This window comes from Herpailurus yagouaroundi, unplaced genomic scaffold (assembly GCF_014898765.1).
Source record: "Herpailurus yagouaroundi ecotype Mexico unplaced genomic scaffold, PumYag 140, whole genome shotgun sequence".
NCBI classification, from domain to species: Eukaryota; Metazoa; Chordata; class Mammalia; order Carnivora; family Felidae; genus Herpailurus; species Herpailurus yagouaroundi.
Genome location: NW_024412395.1, coordinates 61966131 through 61984641, shown reverse-complemented (window position 1 = coordinate 61984641; position 18511 = coordinate 61966131). Strand labels below are relative to the sequence as shown.

Here is an 18511-nt window from a genome sequence, read left to right as displayed (position 1 = left end):
ACGATCTCGCGGTCCGTGAGTTCCAGCCCCGCGTCAGGCTCTGGGCTGATGGCTCAGAGCCTGGAGCCTGTTTCCGATTCTGTGTCTCCCTCTCTCTCTGCCCCTCCCCCATTCATGCTCTGTCTCTCTCTGTCCCCAAAATAAATAAACGTTGAAAAAAAATTAAAAAAATAAATAAATAAATTTATTTATTTTGAGAGAGAAAGAGCATGAATGGGGCAGGGGCAGAGAGGGTCTCAAACAGGCTCCATGCTGTCAGCGCAGAGCCCGACGCAGGGCTTGATCCCAAGAACTGTGAGATCATGGCCTGAGCCTTAATCAAGAGTTGGATGCTTAACTGACTGAGTCACCCAGGGGCACCAAAACAAGACTTTTATAAAAGGAATTTGAGAAGAGTAAATCTAGATGGCAACATTATATAAATATTGAGGATGAAGAGTGTAAGGTAGGAGACTACTTAAGAGCTTTATACTTAAAGCCAGACAGACTGATTAACAGGCTACATTTGGGAAATTACCTTGCAAGTATACAATTTAAGAAAAGTAACTGGAGGAATCATGACCATGAGCTACCACCTTAATATGCTGCATAGTCACACAACTTGTGAGTATATGAGTGTGGCTGTATTGCAAGTAAGTCCTTTTTTCAAAATATGATCATATAAATAATAAGGATAACAGATATCGTAGATATTAGACCTGGTCCTGCCCATCAGCATTTTGAAGTGTTCCACTAAATGTGGTGTGTATAAATAAGTTCTGCTAGTAATTATACTAGGTAAGGATCAAGAGAAATTTTGCAGAATGATGAAAGACTATTGCTTAAGGGTAATATAGTAATGCTGTTTTCTTTAACTGAAAATACTTAAATTTTTGTTTATTTCACATGGCAGGTATTGTTACTTAGCAGTGTGGCCCTAAAAGGCACACAGATCTTTTAGGTATTATCCACGTTTTTTTTAACTTTTTAATATTTATTTATTTTTGAGAGAGAGAAAGAGAAAGAGCGCAAGGAGAGAAGGAGCAGAGAGAGAGAGAGGGAGATACAGAATCTGAAGCAGGCTTCAGGCTCTGAGCTGTCAGCACAGAGCCCAACGTGGGGCTCGAACCCACAAACCATGACATCATGACCTGAGCCAAAGTTGAACATGTAACTGAGCCTCCCAGGCACGCTGTATTATCCACATTTTTTTTTTACCACAGAGTTTGACTTAACCATTCTATGATATAAGTTCCAGTGATTTAACAGTTTCTGAATTGTACAGCATGCTGATTTATTTAGGACTTCTAATAATTTAAAATGTCTATTGAAAATCATCTATTTTGTAAGATTCTTTAAATATCTCATTTTCATGGGCCCAGTTTTTCCCACTGGGAGCTGGGAAAACTTAATAAAATGCTAATTTTAAGTCACTCCACTTGGAAGTAAATAGGTATATATGGAAAACAATGGACACAGTTTCTTTAGACAGCTTAAAAGAAAAATTCTTCACACGTACGAATTTTGTTATTTTGTTACTTAGATTCCATATGTAAGTGAAATCATATTTATTGTGTTTATCTTTCTTTAACTTATTTCACTTCGCATAATACCCTCTAGGTCCTTCCATGTTGTCATAAATGGCAAGATAAGAGAACAGATTGGTGGGTGCAGATGGGAGAATTGGGGTGGGTGACATAGGTGAAGAAGGTCAAGAGGCACAGACTTCTAGTTATAAATAAGTCAGGGAAGTGTAACGTAGAGCATGACAACTGTAGTCAATGATAGTGTTTTGCCTGTTTGAAAGTTACTAAAAGAGATCCTGAAGGTTCTCATCACAAGAAAATAATTTGGGGGGGGTAACATTGTATGCTGATCTTCTTGTAAAGATCACTTGGCAATGCATTATGCAATGCAATGCATTAGTCATTATGTTATATACCTGACACTAATAAAATGTTACATGTCAAATATGCTTCAATTGAAAAGAAAGAACAATTCTCTCACAAGTATTTGAAAATGGAATGCGCTCTATTTATGGGTTCCCTGTTTCTGAACTTGATCAGAGAGAGGTTATTGGAGTACTTTTTGAGAAATAGGTACAAAAGATTCAAGGTTGGGGATAAGTTACCTGCAAGACTCTATGATCTTTCAATGAGAGAGGGGCTCACATTCCTTCAAGAACTTGAGCCTGAAGCATTTCTGCCTGATTAGGATATCACCTAAAGGTATTTTAGACACAGACTGGAGAGTTTAAGATCCAAGAATGATTCTGTGCATGTTATTTAATAAAGCAAAATGGTGGCAAATACTGTTTAAGAAATGTCACTTGCTAAAATTTTGGAGTTTTTTAATGAGTTACGTATTTTGTATGAAGACACAACATGAGATGAGAGCCAACAGGAATGCATCTCTCAGTACTCAAGACAGCTGTTGTGCAGCTCTAGTGTGTTCTAGCAAACACTCTAAGATCCATTGCTAAACCTTGTAGGACTGTCAGTTTTTACTTGCCCCCTATTTTTACTGTGCATGAATAGAAAGTTTTGTAAAGGCAGAGGAAAGAGTAATGTCAGCTGCACAAACTTGAAGCAGTAACAATTGAATTTACAAGCATCAATATGGTTAAGCTAATCTATAGCTCTTATGCAGTTGTAAAAATATCAATATTTTCCTGTTTTGCTTCATAGTATTTTATTTGAATTTGTTAAGGAACAGTTTTTCTCCTTTTGTTAATTTCACCATTAACTAGACCCATAATGATTTAGACATTGACATTTTATCATATTGTCCATGATACCCGTATTCCTAAGTAAGGTATTTTTTAAAAGGTACCTCTTTTCAAAAAAGAGAAAGTTTAAATCAAAACCTAATAATATATTGAACATTTCAAGGATGATACTGGTTTATAAACAAATAAACACCCATTTAAAAAAAATGTGTCACTTCTTATACAGAAAAGTAAGGTATCAGCCCCAGTGGTACTTTTCTAGGCAGAATCATTGTATTTGGGGGCATGGCAAGAAGGAGTTTACTTATTCTGAAAACATAAGCTGTACCCCATGTGAAAGATTAAGGTTTATATTTTAGGATAACACAAGTGTGGTCAACTTGTTATAAAAAGTTGTGGGTGTTTTTGTTTTGTTTTGTTTTTGTTTTATTTTTTGGCATTTTGTTTTGTTTTGTTTTTGCCTTTTCTTGTTATGTCCAGACTCTTGTGATAGGTTCGCATTAAGTATATCCCTTAGGTTGAGTAACTATACCTGGAGCTGATCCTAATGATACAGTAGTTGTCAACATAAATATGTTTTTTTCCTAACAAATTTAGTTCCACATTGATTCTACTGGCAAACTGATTTTCAAAATAGTAAACCTCTCTCGTAAGGTGATTTTCATTAGGTTTCACCTATAGGAAAGGATTATAATCCATTGAATACTAGTAGTGCAGTCTGTAAGGTTGAATTACCTCTGTTTCAATTCCCCCTTCTGTCACTTACTGTGTAATGACCTTGGAAAAGTTACTTAATCTTACTACGTGCTAGTTCCCTAATTTGAAATTGAAGGTAAAAGCATCTATTGCATATAGTTATTGTTCAAATTAAATGAGTTCATACATGGAGGGTGCTGAGAACAGTGCCAGTACATAGTAACTATTCACTAAATGTTACTTTATTGTTGCAATGGTCATTTGTTATAGTTTCAAAATATTTAACTTAGAATGTGTTATGAAAAAATTTCAAAGGCTTTTGTAGCAGAGTATGTTCACAGAGGAGGCATCTCTATGAATTCTAGCAATGAGTTAACATGTGATGTGCAAGATGCTATAACCAGATGCAGGATCCCAGGGGTCAGATGTTGCTATATTAAATGGAAAAGCCAACTTCTTCTATGCTAAATTAGATGCTTTGTTGGATTATTTTAGGTGATCCTTTTAGATCACACATACCTCAGCAGGTAGAAAAGGCATGAATCTGATAGTTATAATTACGTTTCTAGAATGTTTCTCTGAGACACAGAGATCTTTGAAATCACACTGATTAAGGTTCACAGCAAACCTTGGCTTCCCCATTTATAAAGATGAGGCAAATGCCTACTTTATAGAATTCTAAGGATTTGATAGAAAAGAATCAACACATTATCTGACATAAAGTTGACCCTCAGTAGATACTATCACTTTTTTTCTGAATTAGTGGCAACATTGCGAACCCCTAGGATTATTTCAGACATAAAATAATACCCCTAGCCAAAGGTGATCTGGGTGATATCCCATGTCCTGGAGTCTCTTATAACTATGGTGTATCTGGATCTCCCAGGCAGGCTGTGTGCAGCCACTGGCTGAACCTCAGCTCTGTGCAGGGGCTGGAATGCTGAGAGCAAGGTGGAGGGACTCCATGGACCCTCTGGATTCCAGAGCTTCCTAAATTTAGGGAACCATTTAAAACCTGCTGATCATGGTCCATGGGCTGTTTTGTTTGGCACATAGGGGTTTTAAATGTATTGAATACTGGTTGATAATATTGAAAAATTAGGAGACTCACTGGCAAATCAGAATCTGTGGTTTCTCTAGAAAAATCAGAGGATGTGGTCCTCTAGGCTTGCCTCCCAGATGATGTGAGTGGGCTGGAGCTGAGAATCTGTCCCCCCACTGAGACTCAGTGTACTCTTCCATTTTTGCTGGACCCTTATAGGCTTGAATTATAACACCTGCTTTCAATAACACAAACTCTTCCTCCTTTTGTGTAAAGTAATATGATTTTGCTACTAAAGACTATTTTGCATTTTTTAAATACAAATGATTATGAAACAACTTTCTGAAGTCTTATGTATTACTTTCAGAGATTCCCACCACCACCTCTGTTATGCTCTACTTACCATGAGATCTTAAAAAAAAAAATTATTAGCAGTACTGTCTATAGTCAAAATGGTAGTAACAGTAATTTTAAAAGTGTCATAGAGGAGGAATGTCCAGGAGAGAAAAAACAGTTCACGTTTGCAATTACTATATTTACATACTGATGTAAAAGCTTTTTACGTGATTCTTATAGCTGCCTGTCTTTTTGGAGCTATGTTGAAAAAAATTAGCAGTTAAGTGAATTGCACATGACTATTAACATAAACAAAATGAGAACAATATACTTTTGGATATTAACAGAGTAAATGCAGGTTCAGTGTGAATTAACGTGTTGAAACGTTTTAATGTCTCTTAACTCACTTAAAATATTTTGTCTATGGGATATCGTGTAAGTATTGTATTTGTGAAGTAAACTTTATGCAGTGCGGGAAGCTTCTTATTCGTTGACCCTTACTAAAATGTTTGAAGGTATGAATGTGTGATCGTGCACGCGAACATGCAAGATTACCATTTTGAAGTTGAGATTTCATGAATTATTACCAATTGTTTTAAAGCTGCTGCATTCTCAGTGTCTTGTTTTCTAGTGTTGTCTGTGTTGGTGGAGATGGATCGGCCAGTGAAATCGCCCATGCTTTGCTTCTTAGAGCCCAGAAGAATGCTGGGAAAGAAACGGACCTCATCCTCACCCCTGTCCGTGCAGAGCTCCCTCTGGGTTTAATACCAGCAGGTGAGGGAGTGGCCATGGCTTTGCTAAATGGAACCTCTCTTCCTATCTTTCTCTGTCTTACTTCCTAATCTAGACAGCGTAGCACAGAGTTAAATGCACTCTGAATCAGAAACAAACAGTGTTTGGAATCTCCACTAGCAAATCTGAGACTTTGGACAAGTTATTTCATTTGTTTGAACCTCCTTGTTCTAATCTGTAAAACAGAGATACACATATATTCACTTAATGACAAGGTTATTGGAGTATATGTGGAGGGTTTGATACATAGGTAAGCAGTCAGTAAGTGGGATGATGATTATTCTACCTTCCAATATAAAGGTCTAATGATTACGCAGTAGCAGATATGAAATTTCAAAACAGGTCAAGTTGTTTACAATGTAAAATGTAGTAACTCCCATAATCAAAGTATAAACATAACCTTGAGTTGAGAATGCCAAAAAGATTTATTCTAACGGCTGGGCTGCAGCAGCCAGAATAGAATAGAATAGAACATGACACGATGAAGGCTCAATAAAGTTTATTAAGTGAACGAATGTAAAGAAGACCTAATTACCACTCGAATTAGGCATAAAAATGGGTAGGAATCTGGACTGAGAAGATGAGGTTGAGTTATTTTCTTCGTTGCAAAAATAATCAATGCCAAAATCCAGGAACATTGAGAAATAGAAAAGAGGCCATTTGTCAGGTGATGATGGGATCAAAATAAACCTAAACCATGGTGGCTCCTGGATGCCACGGGGAGGGGTCTGAATTGTATTTGATAAACAGTAGGGAACAATGGAAGATTTAGAGCCAGGGAACACCCTGCTGCTAGCCTGGGAAGGGGGGGTTGGTGATGAGGGGCAGGGAGGGACAGTGGAGGTCCAAGCCTGGGAGAAACACTGAAGCAGCACTGGCATCTAGGAAAGAGGAAAATGTCTTTCACAAGTTGATTACATTGTATCAGCCACTCCTCTCAAATTATTTAAACAAACAGTAGTGATGGAAAGTAATGATTTCATTTTGAAATCCTCACACATTCTTTGCTCAACAGGAAAAGCAGAAATAATTATTGTTTCCTATGAAAATAGGAAATAATGCACATGGTTAAAAAAATTCAGTATTCTATCCATTCGATAACCACATTCATTGAGGATGGATTGCGGTATATTTAGTATTAAGTGACAAAGAACAAAAGGTATACAAATGCTCTTTTAGACTGTGAAGGCTTTCAAAAACCCAAGGCTTTAAAAAGGAGAGGCATATTTAGATATATCCTGATAATTGTAAAGCGGGTAGAGAAAAACGTTTGATGGTCTTGAAGCAGAAGGGAACAAAATAACCTCAATTCGAGAAAAAAAAAATGCTGGCAAAGTGGAACGGTGCACTTTGACCTTTTCGTGTCATTTTAGTAGCTCTGTCTGTAATGGTGGAGCTTTTCAACATTTCCCTCCATGCAAAGTGGATGTGCTTAGGTCATTTCCTCTTCACTGGTGCTTACACTCCTGAGGTCACTTATTACTGCTGTGAATGCAGAAGTGAAAAGGTGGGTATCCTCACAGGTAGGCATTTGACAGAAAGTGAATAGTTAGCTAGAAGAACTGGTGGTTATGCTTATCTTTTTAATATGCCACTTGAATGCATTTTGTTTAGAAAATATAGCCTGTTGCCAAAATTGGGATCGTTACATCAGAATTCCAGCGTGTGGATTCCATCTAATAGGAGGGAAAGTCCTGTGCAGGATGTACTCCTAGGAGGACTCAACGCCCCCATCAGGGCTTTGACAGAGAATGGGAACAAGAGCTAGGCCGGAAGCTTCCAAGCTGCATGCAGAAGATTGTCTGCCTTTGAAGCCATTTGCCTCCTGGAGAGAGATGCCCAGAGGGAGAGTGTTTAGTAAATTACTCCACTGAGCCAACAGACTAAGCCGCTGAATTATGGTCAGACTCACATGGATCAGATGTGGGGAAGCCTGTATTTGAACTGCTGGCCATTAGCAATGGTGTTTGTTGCCATGGGAACTGGTGCTAAGGAACTATACAGAGAGATTCAGATTAAAGGGGTGGGGGAGGACAGAGGAAAAAGCCAGAGAGGACATAAAAATAAAAAAGCAATCCAGTTGTTGTAAAACAAGCCTCAATCCACATACTGATGGCTGCGAACCATATATTCGTATGGCGTTCACATAAATAAATTCATGCTTTCCAATTAATTTGAGGAGAATAAAATATTGCCAAGGGACTGTTAATTTCTATGATATTTCAGGCAAAGAACCAAAATGTAGGTGCAGTTTTCATGAGAATTTTAGATATGCTTGACTAGGAAGTCATTACATCACATTTATCTGTTTGGATGTGGGAGACATTAACGGCCTTATGAATATTCATGGTGTCTGGTTAATTAAGTTAATTGTTCTGCAGAAGTGCTTGCACTTCCAAGGACAATTTTTTTCCTTTTTTCTTTTTGCCTCCATAGTTGCTGCCTGGTACTTCCATCATTCATGCTTTACATGAACTGCTACTTCTGTCCTTACCTTCTTTGCGCTTGGCACCTTTTAGCAGGTCTGGGGAGGTGGTGGTGAGCAAAGTAGCTGCTGGCTGTTAAGAAAAGTAACTTTCCAGGCTAATTAAAATGTTTACCTTGAGGTAGAGCATTTATAACTTTGGTGAGGATTCTAAAATTACATAGTTGTTATTTATGTGAGCAGCATGTTCTTTTGGCATGGAGACATCTTTTCAGATAGATCACATTTTGTTTCTAGAAACTGCACTCTATCTTGTAGATTATCCAAACAAAAATATAGAGCAGTCTATAGTATTACAACTTTATATCCACTTTCCTCATGCACTTTCCTTTTTAATTCAGAATGTAAGAAACCGTTCTTAAGGACTAAGGTGCAGGCTAATCAGGGTAGAAGATGACTAAAAGCATTTCCTGACGTGTGGTCATGCCTGTCTGCCAAATTCTATGGAATGAAGTAAAAGTTGTAAAAGGTGCAAAGCCTAAGACCTAAAACAAAACAAAACAAAAAAAAGATCCTTAACGGTCTAGAAGGATTTGTGCTTGGGCATGGTTAGCATACTTCAAACTCCCAGGGAATAAATGGTCTTTATTTTCTTGAGTCATGATATGTATCATTCTCTATTGCACATGACAACATTACATTATGTTTTTTAATAGCCTTTCTAGAGGAATGCTTTTATGGTCTATTCCTAATTAACCATGGTAATGGAGGAAATGTGTTTCATGGAGTACTGTAATCCATTGATAATCCTAAATATTTCACTCTAATTATGTGGCCTCCTCCAAAACCTTTACCATAAATCTGATTGGGAAGCAAAATAGATTGTTTCCTCTCTTCCCTCCCACCCATTCCAGATTAATTAGCAATTAGATGGCCAAAGGGCAGGCTGTAGATGGTCAAAGGATAATTGGAAAGGCTCCTGTAATTGACTCCTGGGTAAAGATCCACTGAGTAGCAGGTTTCTGGACCACTTGTTCTTAAACCTTAGGGTGCATATGAATCACCTTGAAATCTTGCTAAAGCATGGACATCCTGGCCTCACCTTGCTTCCAGACATTCAGAATCCGGTGGCTGGAGGTGGGACCCAGAAATTTGCCTTTTAAACAAGCTCCCGGATAAGGTTGATGTTGCTGATCCCTGGACAATGCATTCTAAAAGAGTGCTTTAAAATGCAGACTCTGACTCGGTAGGTCTGGAGGGGGACCTGAGAGTCAACATTTTAATAAGCACCAAGGTATTATTGTATCCTGCTGGACTGTGGGCCATATTCTGAGTAACAAAGGTCAGAGCATAATTTGCCCTTTGATGAACCACTTGGAACAGGTTTACTAATTGGTTGAGGTAGAACTTTTCTTTGAATTGGTATTGCTAGAGGTCTGGAAATCATTAATATTAGATGAGCCCCTTATGATTATTTTAATGACAGTCTTCATTGATAACATTTGAGCTGCCTCAGCTTTGTCAGCTGAAAAACCCTAGCACACATTAGTTCAAGTGATACAAATTGAATAGATCACATATGACCACACAGAAATGTTCCTGATTAACAAATCCAGGGAGCTGGCCTTTGCTTTGATAGCTGTAGTACACTCCACATCCACGCTTTCGAAGTTCTCGGCTGTTACTGATTTCTTTCTTACGTTCTGTAATTCAAGAAAACGTGTAGCTTCTTAATTTTAAACCCTCTTAATCTCCTGGGAACAGCAGGAGCTAACTGGTATTTTCCCCTTCAGAGGAAGGCTTTTATCCAAGATCTCAGAGAAACATAAATGTTATAGAAGTCTGACTTGAGCAGTGCCTGGGTGACTCAGTTAAGCATCTGACCCAGGTCATGATCGCATGGTTCCTGAGATGGAGTCCTGTGTCGGGCTCGTGCTGACAGCATGGAGCCTGCTTGGGATTCTCTCTCTCTGCCCTTCCCCTGTGTTCTCTCTTTCAAAATAAATACATAAACATTAAAAAAAAAGTCTGACTTGAGAGAGTTCTTTTCTTCTGTAGGCTGGTGGCAGAAATTCATGTGGATCATAAATTATCCTAATGGTTACGGAAATAAGAAATCTGTAATGTCTCAAAATAGACTTTTATAGCATGGCAAATGCCATGGAATTAAATGTTTTCTTCATCTACGATACCATTTGTCAGATAACAGGAGAATCCCCTTGGATGAAAGCTTACCTCTAAGATTCATTAACAGTATTTAAAACAGGTCTTTTGTGCTTTACAGTGATTTTATATATTTTTATTCATTACTATTTGGATTTTTATTTATATATTTATTCATTTGTCTCTGCTTTCCAGAGACAACCTTATGCTGTTGGTACTCATTTAGGTATAGAAATTAGAAACCCATTCATTGAAATTGGATGGAGTAGACTTTGATAGCTAGTGTGTTTTGGTAGAAGATGGACATTAATGATGGCAAAAGCTGTGAGCAAGTGGATACTATAAACCGTTTTCTAATTTTAAGTGGTTTAAAGGTTGAACAATACAGCCAACATCTGATGTGAATTTAAGCTGTGAGTGAAAATTTATAAACTTCTATTACTTTTTTATTTGCACATTGCATAGGGATACCTGTGTAAAGTAGGAGCAACTGGATAACTTAAAACATACGCTACATTGTCTTACATGTTTTAAAACTGATTTGGCAGGCTCTACCAACATACTGGCACATTCTCTTCATGGAATCCCTCATGTGGTAACTGCAACTTTGCACATTATAATGGGTAAGAATTCTTTCAAAGAAGTTCATGTTTTAAGGAAGCTTTTTATAGGGAAGTTTTTATATTTATTTAAGGCTATTTCTGTCAAACTTATCTAAGGAAGGACAGGTTCTTTGTCTCTCAATGCAGAGACGTGTTTTACTAAAAACCAAAGGTCAATTAGACAAAGCTTCACTATTTGGGCTGCCTCCCTTTTTAGAGTACAGGTCCTGTAAAGAACAGTAAATGAAGTTTATGCAAGGTCACAATTTTATAATCAAGAAAATCCGTGTATACTATTTAAGTATATCAGATATTGTTGTTTGACTATACCAAGACTCTAGGGCTGAGATTATGTTATTAAAAGAAAAACATAAGAAAAGAAGAAAAATTCATTGCACATCCACTAGAATATTTATCCTCCCAATTGATGAAAAGCCTATAAACTCAGATAAATACAATGCAAAACTAGTGTTAAATCTAAGTTTACTTTGCACACGTACTTCAATTTTACTTTCTTAGCCCTGTTTGATAATTAAAAACAATTTTTTTAATGTTTATTTTTGAGCGAGACAGAGCGCAAGCAGGGAAGGGGCAGAGAGAGAGAGAGACAGACAGAATCAGAAGCAGGCTCCAGGCTCTGAGTTGTCCACACAGAGCCCGACGCAGGGCATGAATTCACGAACCATGAGATCATGACCTGAGTCAAAGTCGGACACTTAACTGACTGAGCCACTCAGGTGCCCCCCACCACAACCCTGTTTTATATGAAATAACAATATGCTGTGGTATTTACTACTTTGTGTTTCTTCCTTAGTACCTGAAAAAATTACAAATGGCAATTTCAGTAGTTTCAGGGAAAGAGATGAAAAGAAAGGATATTTATTATTGTATGAAGTCACTTGAGATTGTCTATAAGTAAATAAATCGGCTTTTCTATGCTTGCCATTTTGACAACTGGCCCTACTGCACTCCCTGCTTGACGAATATCCAACATAATATTCAAGGACACATACAACCTGTCGATGTCTGCACCTTCAGCACCACTGGCAAATTTCTTCGCTTTGGGTTCTCAGCCATGTTTGGCTTTGGGGGAAGAACTTTGGCTCTGGCAGAAAAACATCGATGGATGTCACCCAACCAACGAAGGGATTTTGCTATAATTAAGGCACTGGCAAAACTTCAGTAAGTCTTTTTTTTGCGTAAACCAAAAATTTTGTATCTCAGAGTCAATGAGTGTCAATAGCAAATTTTATTGTATTTTAGGCCTGAAGACTGTGAAATATCATTTTTACCATTTATCAGCTCTCAGGATTTACAAGAAAGGTAGGTAAAGAGCTCAAAGTAATGTAAACATCTATATCTTTCTTTAAATCATGACATAGTTTGATATGCATACTTTATTAGACTTGTGATCTTTGGTTGTTTTTCTAAAATACTAGCAAAGAATATAGAGTAGAGAGATTCTAGTAGGCCATGTTGTTTGGCTTTTGTCTTCAGAAACAACTATTCACTCCGTCCATCCACGCAATGATTCATTCATTTATCCAGCGGTTGTTTATTGAATGCCTACTGTATGCCAGACACTTTGGATACATCAATAAACAACAACAACAAAAAAAGGTAAAACCCCTAGTTTCTGCCCTCATGAGAATTTCAGTCTAGTATGCAACACAAACTTTACTCAAAGCTACACAAAGGAAATGTTCTGGTTTTTGAAAGAAATGAAAAATCATTGTTATTGATAATACCACCTTTAAATGAACCAACATCATGTAATGCAATAATGGAATTATTTATGTTTTTACCTACTGTGTCTAATCTAAGATAATATCTGACATACTAGGTTCTTGAAATTTCCCAGTTTAATAGATGTCATTCTTTGTGTGATGTAGTTTTCTTTGTTTTGTTTTCTTACTTTTAGGAAGGTGGAAGGATCTCCCAAATCTGGTGAGTCTAAATGTACCTCTTTGAGAACTAAATCAGGCTCTATAGACATGTTGCTCTGGTGAGGGAAAGTAACCAATCACTTCCATTACCTTTAGTGAGTAATGATCAGTGGCAAACGATCCAGGGTCAGATCCTGAATGTCAGCATTATGGCAATTCCTTGCCTGTGTTCAGTGGCACCTCGAGGTTTGGCACCTAATACCAGGTTAGTAAGCATTTTTATTGAATAATTGACAGTTTTCTATAAAGTAGTTTTTTTTTTTTTCTTTTAGAATACCTTGCTAACTTTTGGCTGGCTAGCATATTATCAATGGGTAGTCTCTCTTGGATTGTATAACACTAGAGATTCTAAGGGACTTATTGGAGCAAGCTGACACCAACTGTTAAACTGGAAATATTAGACAACCACTGATTTCTTAATATTACTGAGGCTAGAATATTTCTGGGGTTTTATTAACATGATTTTATTGTGTCACTTTATGCCTACTTTGCTGATGTTCATGTGCTGGTCATTGAAAACATTATATTCCTGGTATTTCTTATGAATATCTCTACTTTCAAATTTTAGAACAGACATAAATATCCTCAGCATGAAAAGCAGGTATGTGGGTATATTTGGTACCTTTATAGTCAAAGGAAGCTGAATTTCAGTTATTTATATTTAGTGTGGATATTGTGAATCTATTGCCCACACTTTCTTGAGACATTTTATATATGATTTTATCTACGAAAATATAAATATTTCATCTCTTGTACATTCTTTTCAAGCAGCTGTCCATTACTGCTCTGAAAATGTTTCTCTCCCACTCCCAAAGAAAGCGTAGGAGAAAGGATCATGAGTGTTATATAATATAGTCAAATCTAGATTTTCTCTGGAAGTGGAATAAAAGAATGACTATGTGCTTTGGCAATTTATAGCGTAATTTTAATGATTAGTTTCATCTTCCCTGCAAAATATTTAACCAGAATGATGAACAGCTAGCAAAGGGGACTGATTTAAAATTTTTTTCTTGGCAGTTGATACAAAGGTAACAGGGAAACATCCAAAGTTAGAGGAGAAGAACTGTATAGTTTGATACTAATAATCTAGATGCCAGTGTCCTCATTATCTCCAGTGCTGAAACTTGAAAGGAGTATTTTGAAGCTCATGTGATATAGTGATTGAGCTTGATTGTTCCCTCCTTATACCCTCAGAAATCCTAGACAGCTGTGTGCCTCCCTAATGGGGTTTCCCTCACTAAAAGTGAAAAACAGCTAGCTGACATTGGAATAATGTTCTACGGGACTTGGGACGATACTTATCTAACCCTCCTTCATCTCTGACTGTCATGTTTGCTCAAGGACCTTCATGAGAGGTAGTCTGCTCTTCTGGGGGTCAATTCATGCTTCCTTCAATGCTGCTCCATGCATTTTTCAGCTTGCCTCAATTCCACCACTGATTCTCTCCAGGTTTAATCAGTATTGATGAATTTTTTAGAGGGTGACTAGTTAGAGATTTCCTTTGTGGATTGTAATTAAACACACCATTTTTTACAAAGGCCTTTAAACCAGGTCTTGGCTGACCAGAGGTATTCGGAGATTAATCTTCTGAATGATTCAGGATCATTGCACAGGAGATTCAACTTTCAATTTTATTTTTTTTCCACAGCAAAGTATAATTTAATTCAAAAGGCATCAGTGCAAATTGCTGATAGAAATCAGTATTAAGTGTTCAGAGAATAAATGCATAATATGTTAAAAAAAACCATTTAGAACAGTGACAAGTATATAGGGTGTGTTTCAATTACTAATAAGTATTGAAAGTAGACATGAAGTGCTTTCATGTTTCTGAGTAAAAATTCAGCAATTTTTAAAAAATAAACACACAAAACATTACTCTGAATGTGTTTTGATACTATTTATTTGCAGGTGGGAAGAGGTGGGATGTTGAGTAAAATGAACATTGGACCCTGGCAATTAAGGGATCTGGTACCAGTGATCATTTTGCTTTCAGATCTGTGTGCCTCTGAACAGTTGACTTAAACTTGGGGTCCTCTCTTCCTTCTATATAAACTGAGTGAATGACTGGATAATCTCCAGGGTCCCTTACAAGTTCTACCCTGAGCTTCCATAAGACTTAAAGAGCTCTTTTTTATGTTGTTGTTATTCTTGGAATAACTTTATATTTGCCTTGAAATCAAGCTAGAAGTCATTTGCACATATTTCTGCAAACTGCCTTCTAAAGCTACGTGCAATTGTGAGTGGCTTTTTTGGCACTAAATCACATCTCTAAATTTGCAGTGTCTTATATTAAACTGAACAGTTATGCAAGATTAAAATGCTCAGTCATTTAACTGAACATGTGTGGTAGCATGCGTCCCTCTCATCCATCCAAGGGCCACTTTATTTTCCTATGTCACTTAGATCTGCCTATAAATAAATATTTAAATCACACTAGGTTTTTAGAAAGAACAATCGTCATACCATTTGTATTTATTCACTATTTTACATCTTCTAAAAACATACATGATTTCACGTTTAGAATCCTTAAGTAAATACATTGCATTTTAAATGATGTCTTGATACATGAATAGGATGCCTGATGGTTCATTTTTTTAAAAAGCCCTTAATATAAGAGCTTGCTCAGAAGGGAGTCAATTGTTTAATCGAATTAATTTGAAGGTCTGTGCTGTTTAAAAATAATACAGCGAGATAAGATTTAAGAAATTAAGGTAAATTTAATGTGATGATGATTAATCTATCTTACCTAAAACTTCTAGTAAACATGATGTTTGTTGGAAGGAATGATACACGGTAATTTTGGTTGCAATCACTTAATAAACTTCTCAGTTTCCCGTATAAAAATTTAATTTCAGATTAAATAACGGAAGCATGGCTCTTATAATTGCACGAAATACTTCTCGGCCAGAATTTATAAAACACCTAAAAAGATATGCCAGTGTTAAGAATCAGGTATGGTACATTATTTTTGCTACTTATATGCAAAGCTATTAATCATGGAGAGATATGCTGCAAGAGTTGACATAAAATCCGGCTTCCTAAGAAGGCGTTTTTTCTGAATAGATTAATCTTTTTTCTTTCCAAATTTGTGTTTCCTCCAAATTTTGAAAAGTATCTACCATATTAATATAGATTTGCCCTTTTTGAGCTAGGAATTGGCAGTTACGTATATTGTGTGTGTGTGCACACACGTGCAAAGAGAAAATAGAAAATGTAGTGTTATATTGAAATGTGAAGTAAATTAAAGCTAAAATTATATACTCAGCTGTTCTTCAGAATGAAAAGTAGTGAAATCTGATATTTTAATCTTGATGTTATGGCAGGAGACTTTCTCTAAAGTTATGACCTTTAGATTTTCCTGCCTTTTATTTACAGATCTGCCTACCTTCGCTCATTGAAATAGATAGGCAGACCTATTTTTAAAACACACCATGTTTAGCTAGTCATTATTCTATTCAGAACTATGATGTGTGGTTGTAGAGGGAGAGAAGATTTACTTCTACTTACGGAATTTGTTTTAAAGAGAAGCAATAACTATTATAAGCCACATTCTTTTGGCAGAGATTTTGACCCAGTTTTTAGGTAACTGGTCCCGAAATATGTGATTTCTGAAATTACGAGTCTTGAAGTTTATCGGTTTGCTTGTAAAACCCTACAGTCTCACTCCCTAAAGGCATAAAAGTGTACCTGGATGTAGCTGGAGAGAGTAAACAGGAAGACGAGGAGAGGACACTGAGTCAACCACTAGCAGCTGAATCTTGCTTGCAGAAGTGGCCGTGGTGACTCACATTTTGCCCCTTTATAATTTTAAACTTTCATACGCAGTTCCCCTGAAGTTTCAGTTCTCTACTACCCACTACGTTATTAGATGAGTGTTTACTGAGCAACCAACTGAATGAAATGTTTAGGAAGTTGTATCCTAAAAATTATAGTCCCAACGTAGACAAAGGCAGACGTAAAGTAGGTTGTGAGCTGAAGTAGTAACTTCACATGTGTGTGTGTTTAGGAAAGGCAGTGATTGTCAAAGGAATGTATGCCTTTTGGGATGTGACTCATATTGTTTGAAATATTATTTTTCTTAATCTAAAGGCCGTACGTTCATTATTTTTCCTAAGTCAGAAAGTAGAAATACTCAAAATTGGATATTCCAAGAGATCATCAGTGTCATTACCTTGGTATAAACTTCTTAATCTTTTTCTATTAAATAAATGTGGGTGCTTAAATGAGTATTAACCTGAAGGTTACTTACCCTGAGAAGCTCTGTATTTATTTTAGGGAGGCACCTACTGCACACATTATTTATGAAAATAAATTCTTTTGGAATTGCCTAAGGGGCAAATTTCTAAGGTAGTTTCCATAGACATCCTTTTTTCAACATGAAAATAGCTTTCTTCAGATTTTTAAATAAATACTATAAAAATAAAGGCAATGACAGAGTGAATAGAATTCTATATAGGGAAAGAATTTTTTTTTTAAAGTGAGATCATGTTATGCAAGATATATTATAACCTGCTTTTCCCACTTACTGGCCATGTCTTGTTTTTGATGGAAAAACTGTGTGTGTGTGTGTGTGTGTGTGTGTGTGTGTGTGTGTGTGAGGGAGGGAGGGAGCATGGTCATTAGACTTAACTCTGATTGATTTAGCTCTTTACTAAAATGAAGTCCATGCTATTGCTCTGTGATTTTTTTGACAAATTCTAAAAATGTTCGATGTAATGGTATATATACGTAAGTAGATGGATTCCCAAGGTCACTGCTTTTAAGCAATGTTAATGTGAGATGTTTAAAAAATACACATATGTACACATGTGTGTGTATATTTGTAGTCTCTTAGTGTCTTTCCTTCATGGTGACATTTTCAAAAATGTAAGTTTATATAAATCATGGAACATTATAAAGACCACGTACAGATGAGATTATATATAATTCACTAATTCGTAGTAGTTGTGCTATCCAGAAAGGACAACATGGCACTGCAGCCTCAGGAGAGCCACAGTCTAGGTCTCTGAACCATCTTTTCCAGGTTAACTGAATCTACATATATATTAACAGTTCTAGAGCATAATGAAAACCACTGTCTGTGGGGTGACTAGTTTTGCCTTCCCCATCTCTGCGAAAATAGAAAAATACCACCCTTCTTTTCAACTCTGTCCTCTCACTGGCCTCCACCCTTCTTTTCCTCTGTCCTCCATTCACTTTGACCATTGTTTCTGGTAGGGAGTTTAAGACCCTTAAATGTTAGTCCTTCCTTGAGGACTTGTGTGCTGCCTTGTCGTTCTCTTATGATACCTTGTCCTGAGTGTGTCCTCCCCCTTGTTTGAACCACCGTCTGAGCTTTGCACACTTTGGAGGTTCTGTTTTCTCTGCTGATCGTAGGACCACTGTGCTTTCCTGTGTGCTCAAGTTGTGAAACCCACGCATCTGGAGTCCGGCACGTTCACAGCTGACCTTATTGTCTTTCCCCTAAAGGTGCTCCTTCTATGATTCCCTGCACAGGGCGATGGTGTGAAACTCTACCCATCCTGGAGTTACTCTGGGTTCCTCTCCCTCTCTCAATCCGTACAACCAGCCCACCAATTAGTTCTGTTCGTTCTCCTCTCTGATGTTTCTGAAATTTCTTTCACCTTAATTTGAACCTTAATCCCTTCTTACAACAACCTCCTTCTGATCTTCCTTTTTCTCTGGTCTTGTGTTCCACACTTAATTCTACAGGGACTTTTCTAAAACACTTACCTGTTTCTCTCCTGCTGAATTCTTCAGTGCCTTGCTCATTCTTGTCAAGATGACATCTCATTTCCTCAG

General features: G+C 37.0%; 1 protein-coding gene across 3 annotated transcripts in view; it reads left to right on the top strand.

Annotated features, from left to right (window-relative positions):
- The window catches only part of CERKL (CERK like autophagy regulator), a 108917-nt gene that overhangs the window by 85247 nt on the left and 5159 nt on the right, over positions 1-18511 (top strand). For 2 of the 3 annotated variants that reach the window (XM_040475555.1, XM_040475552.1), the window contains exons 5-11: positions 5413-5555; positions 10710-10784; positions 11768-11945; positions 12027-12086; positions 12685-12710; positions 12806-12914; positions 15565-15661. In XM_040475555.1, coding sequence (XP_040331489.1) covers positions 5413-5555; positions 10710-10784; positions 11768-11945; positions 12027-12086; positions 12685-12710; positions 12806-12914; positions 15565-15661 — 688 coding nt within the window. The remainder of the gene's footprint in view (positions 1-5412; positions 5556-10709; positions 10785-11767; positions 11946-12026; positions 12087-12684; positions 12711-12805; positions 12915-15564; positions 15662-18511) is intronic. The other variant, XM_040475553.1, reaches the window with a different exon arrangement.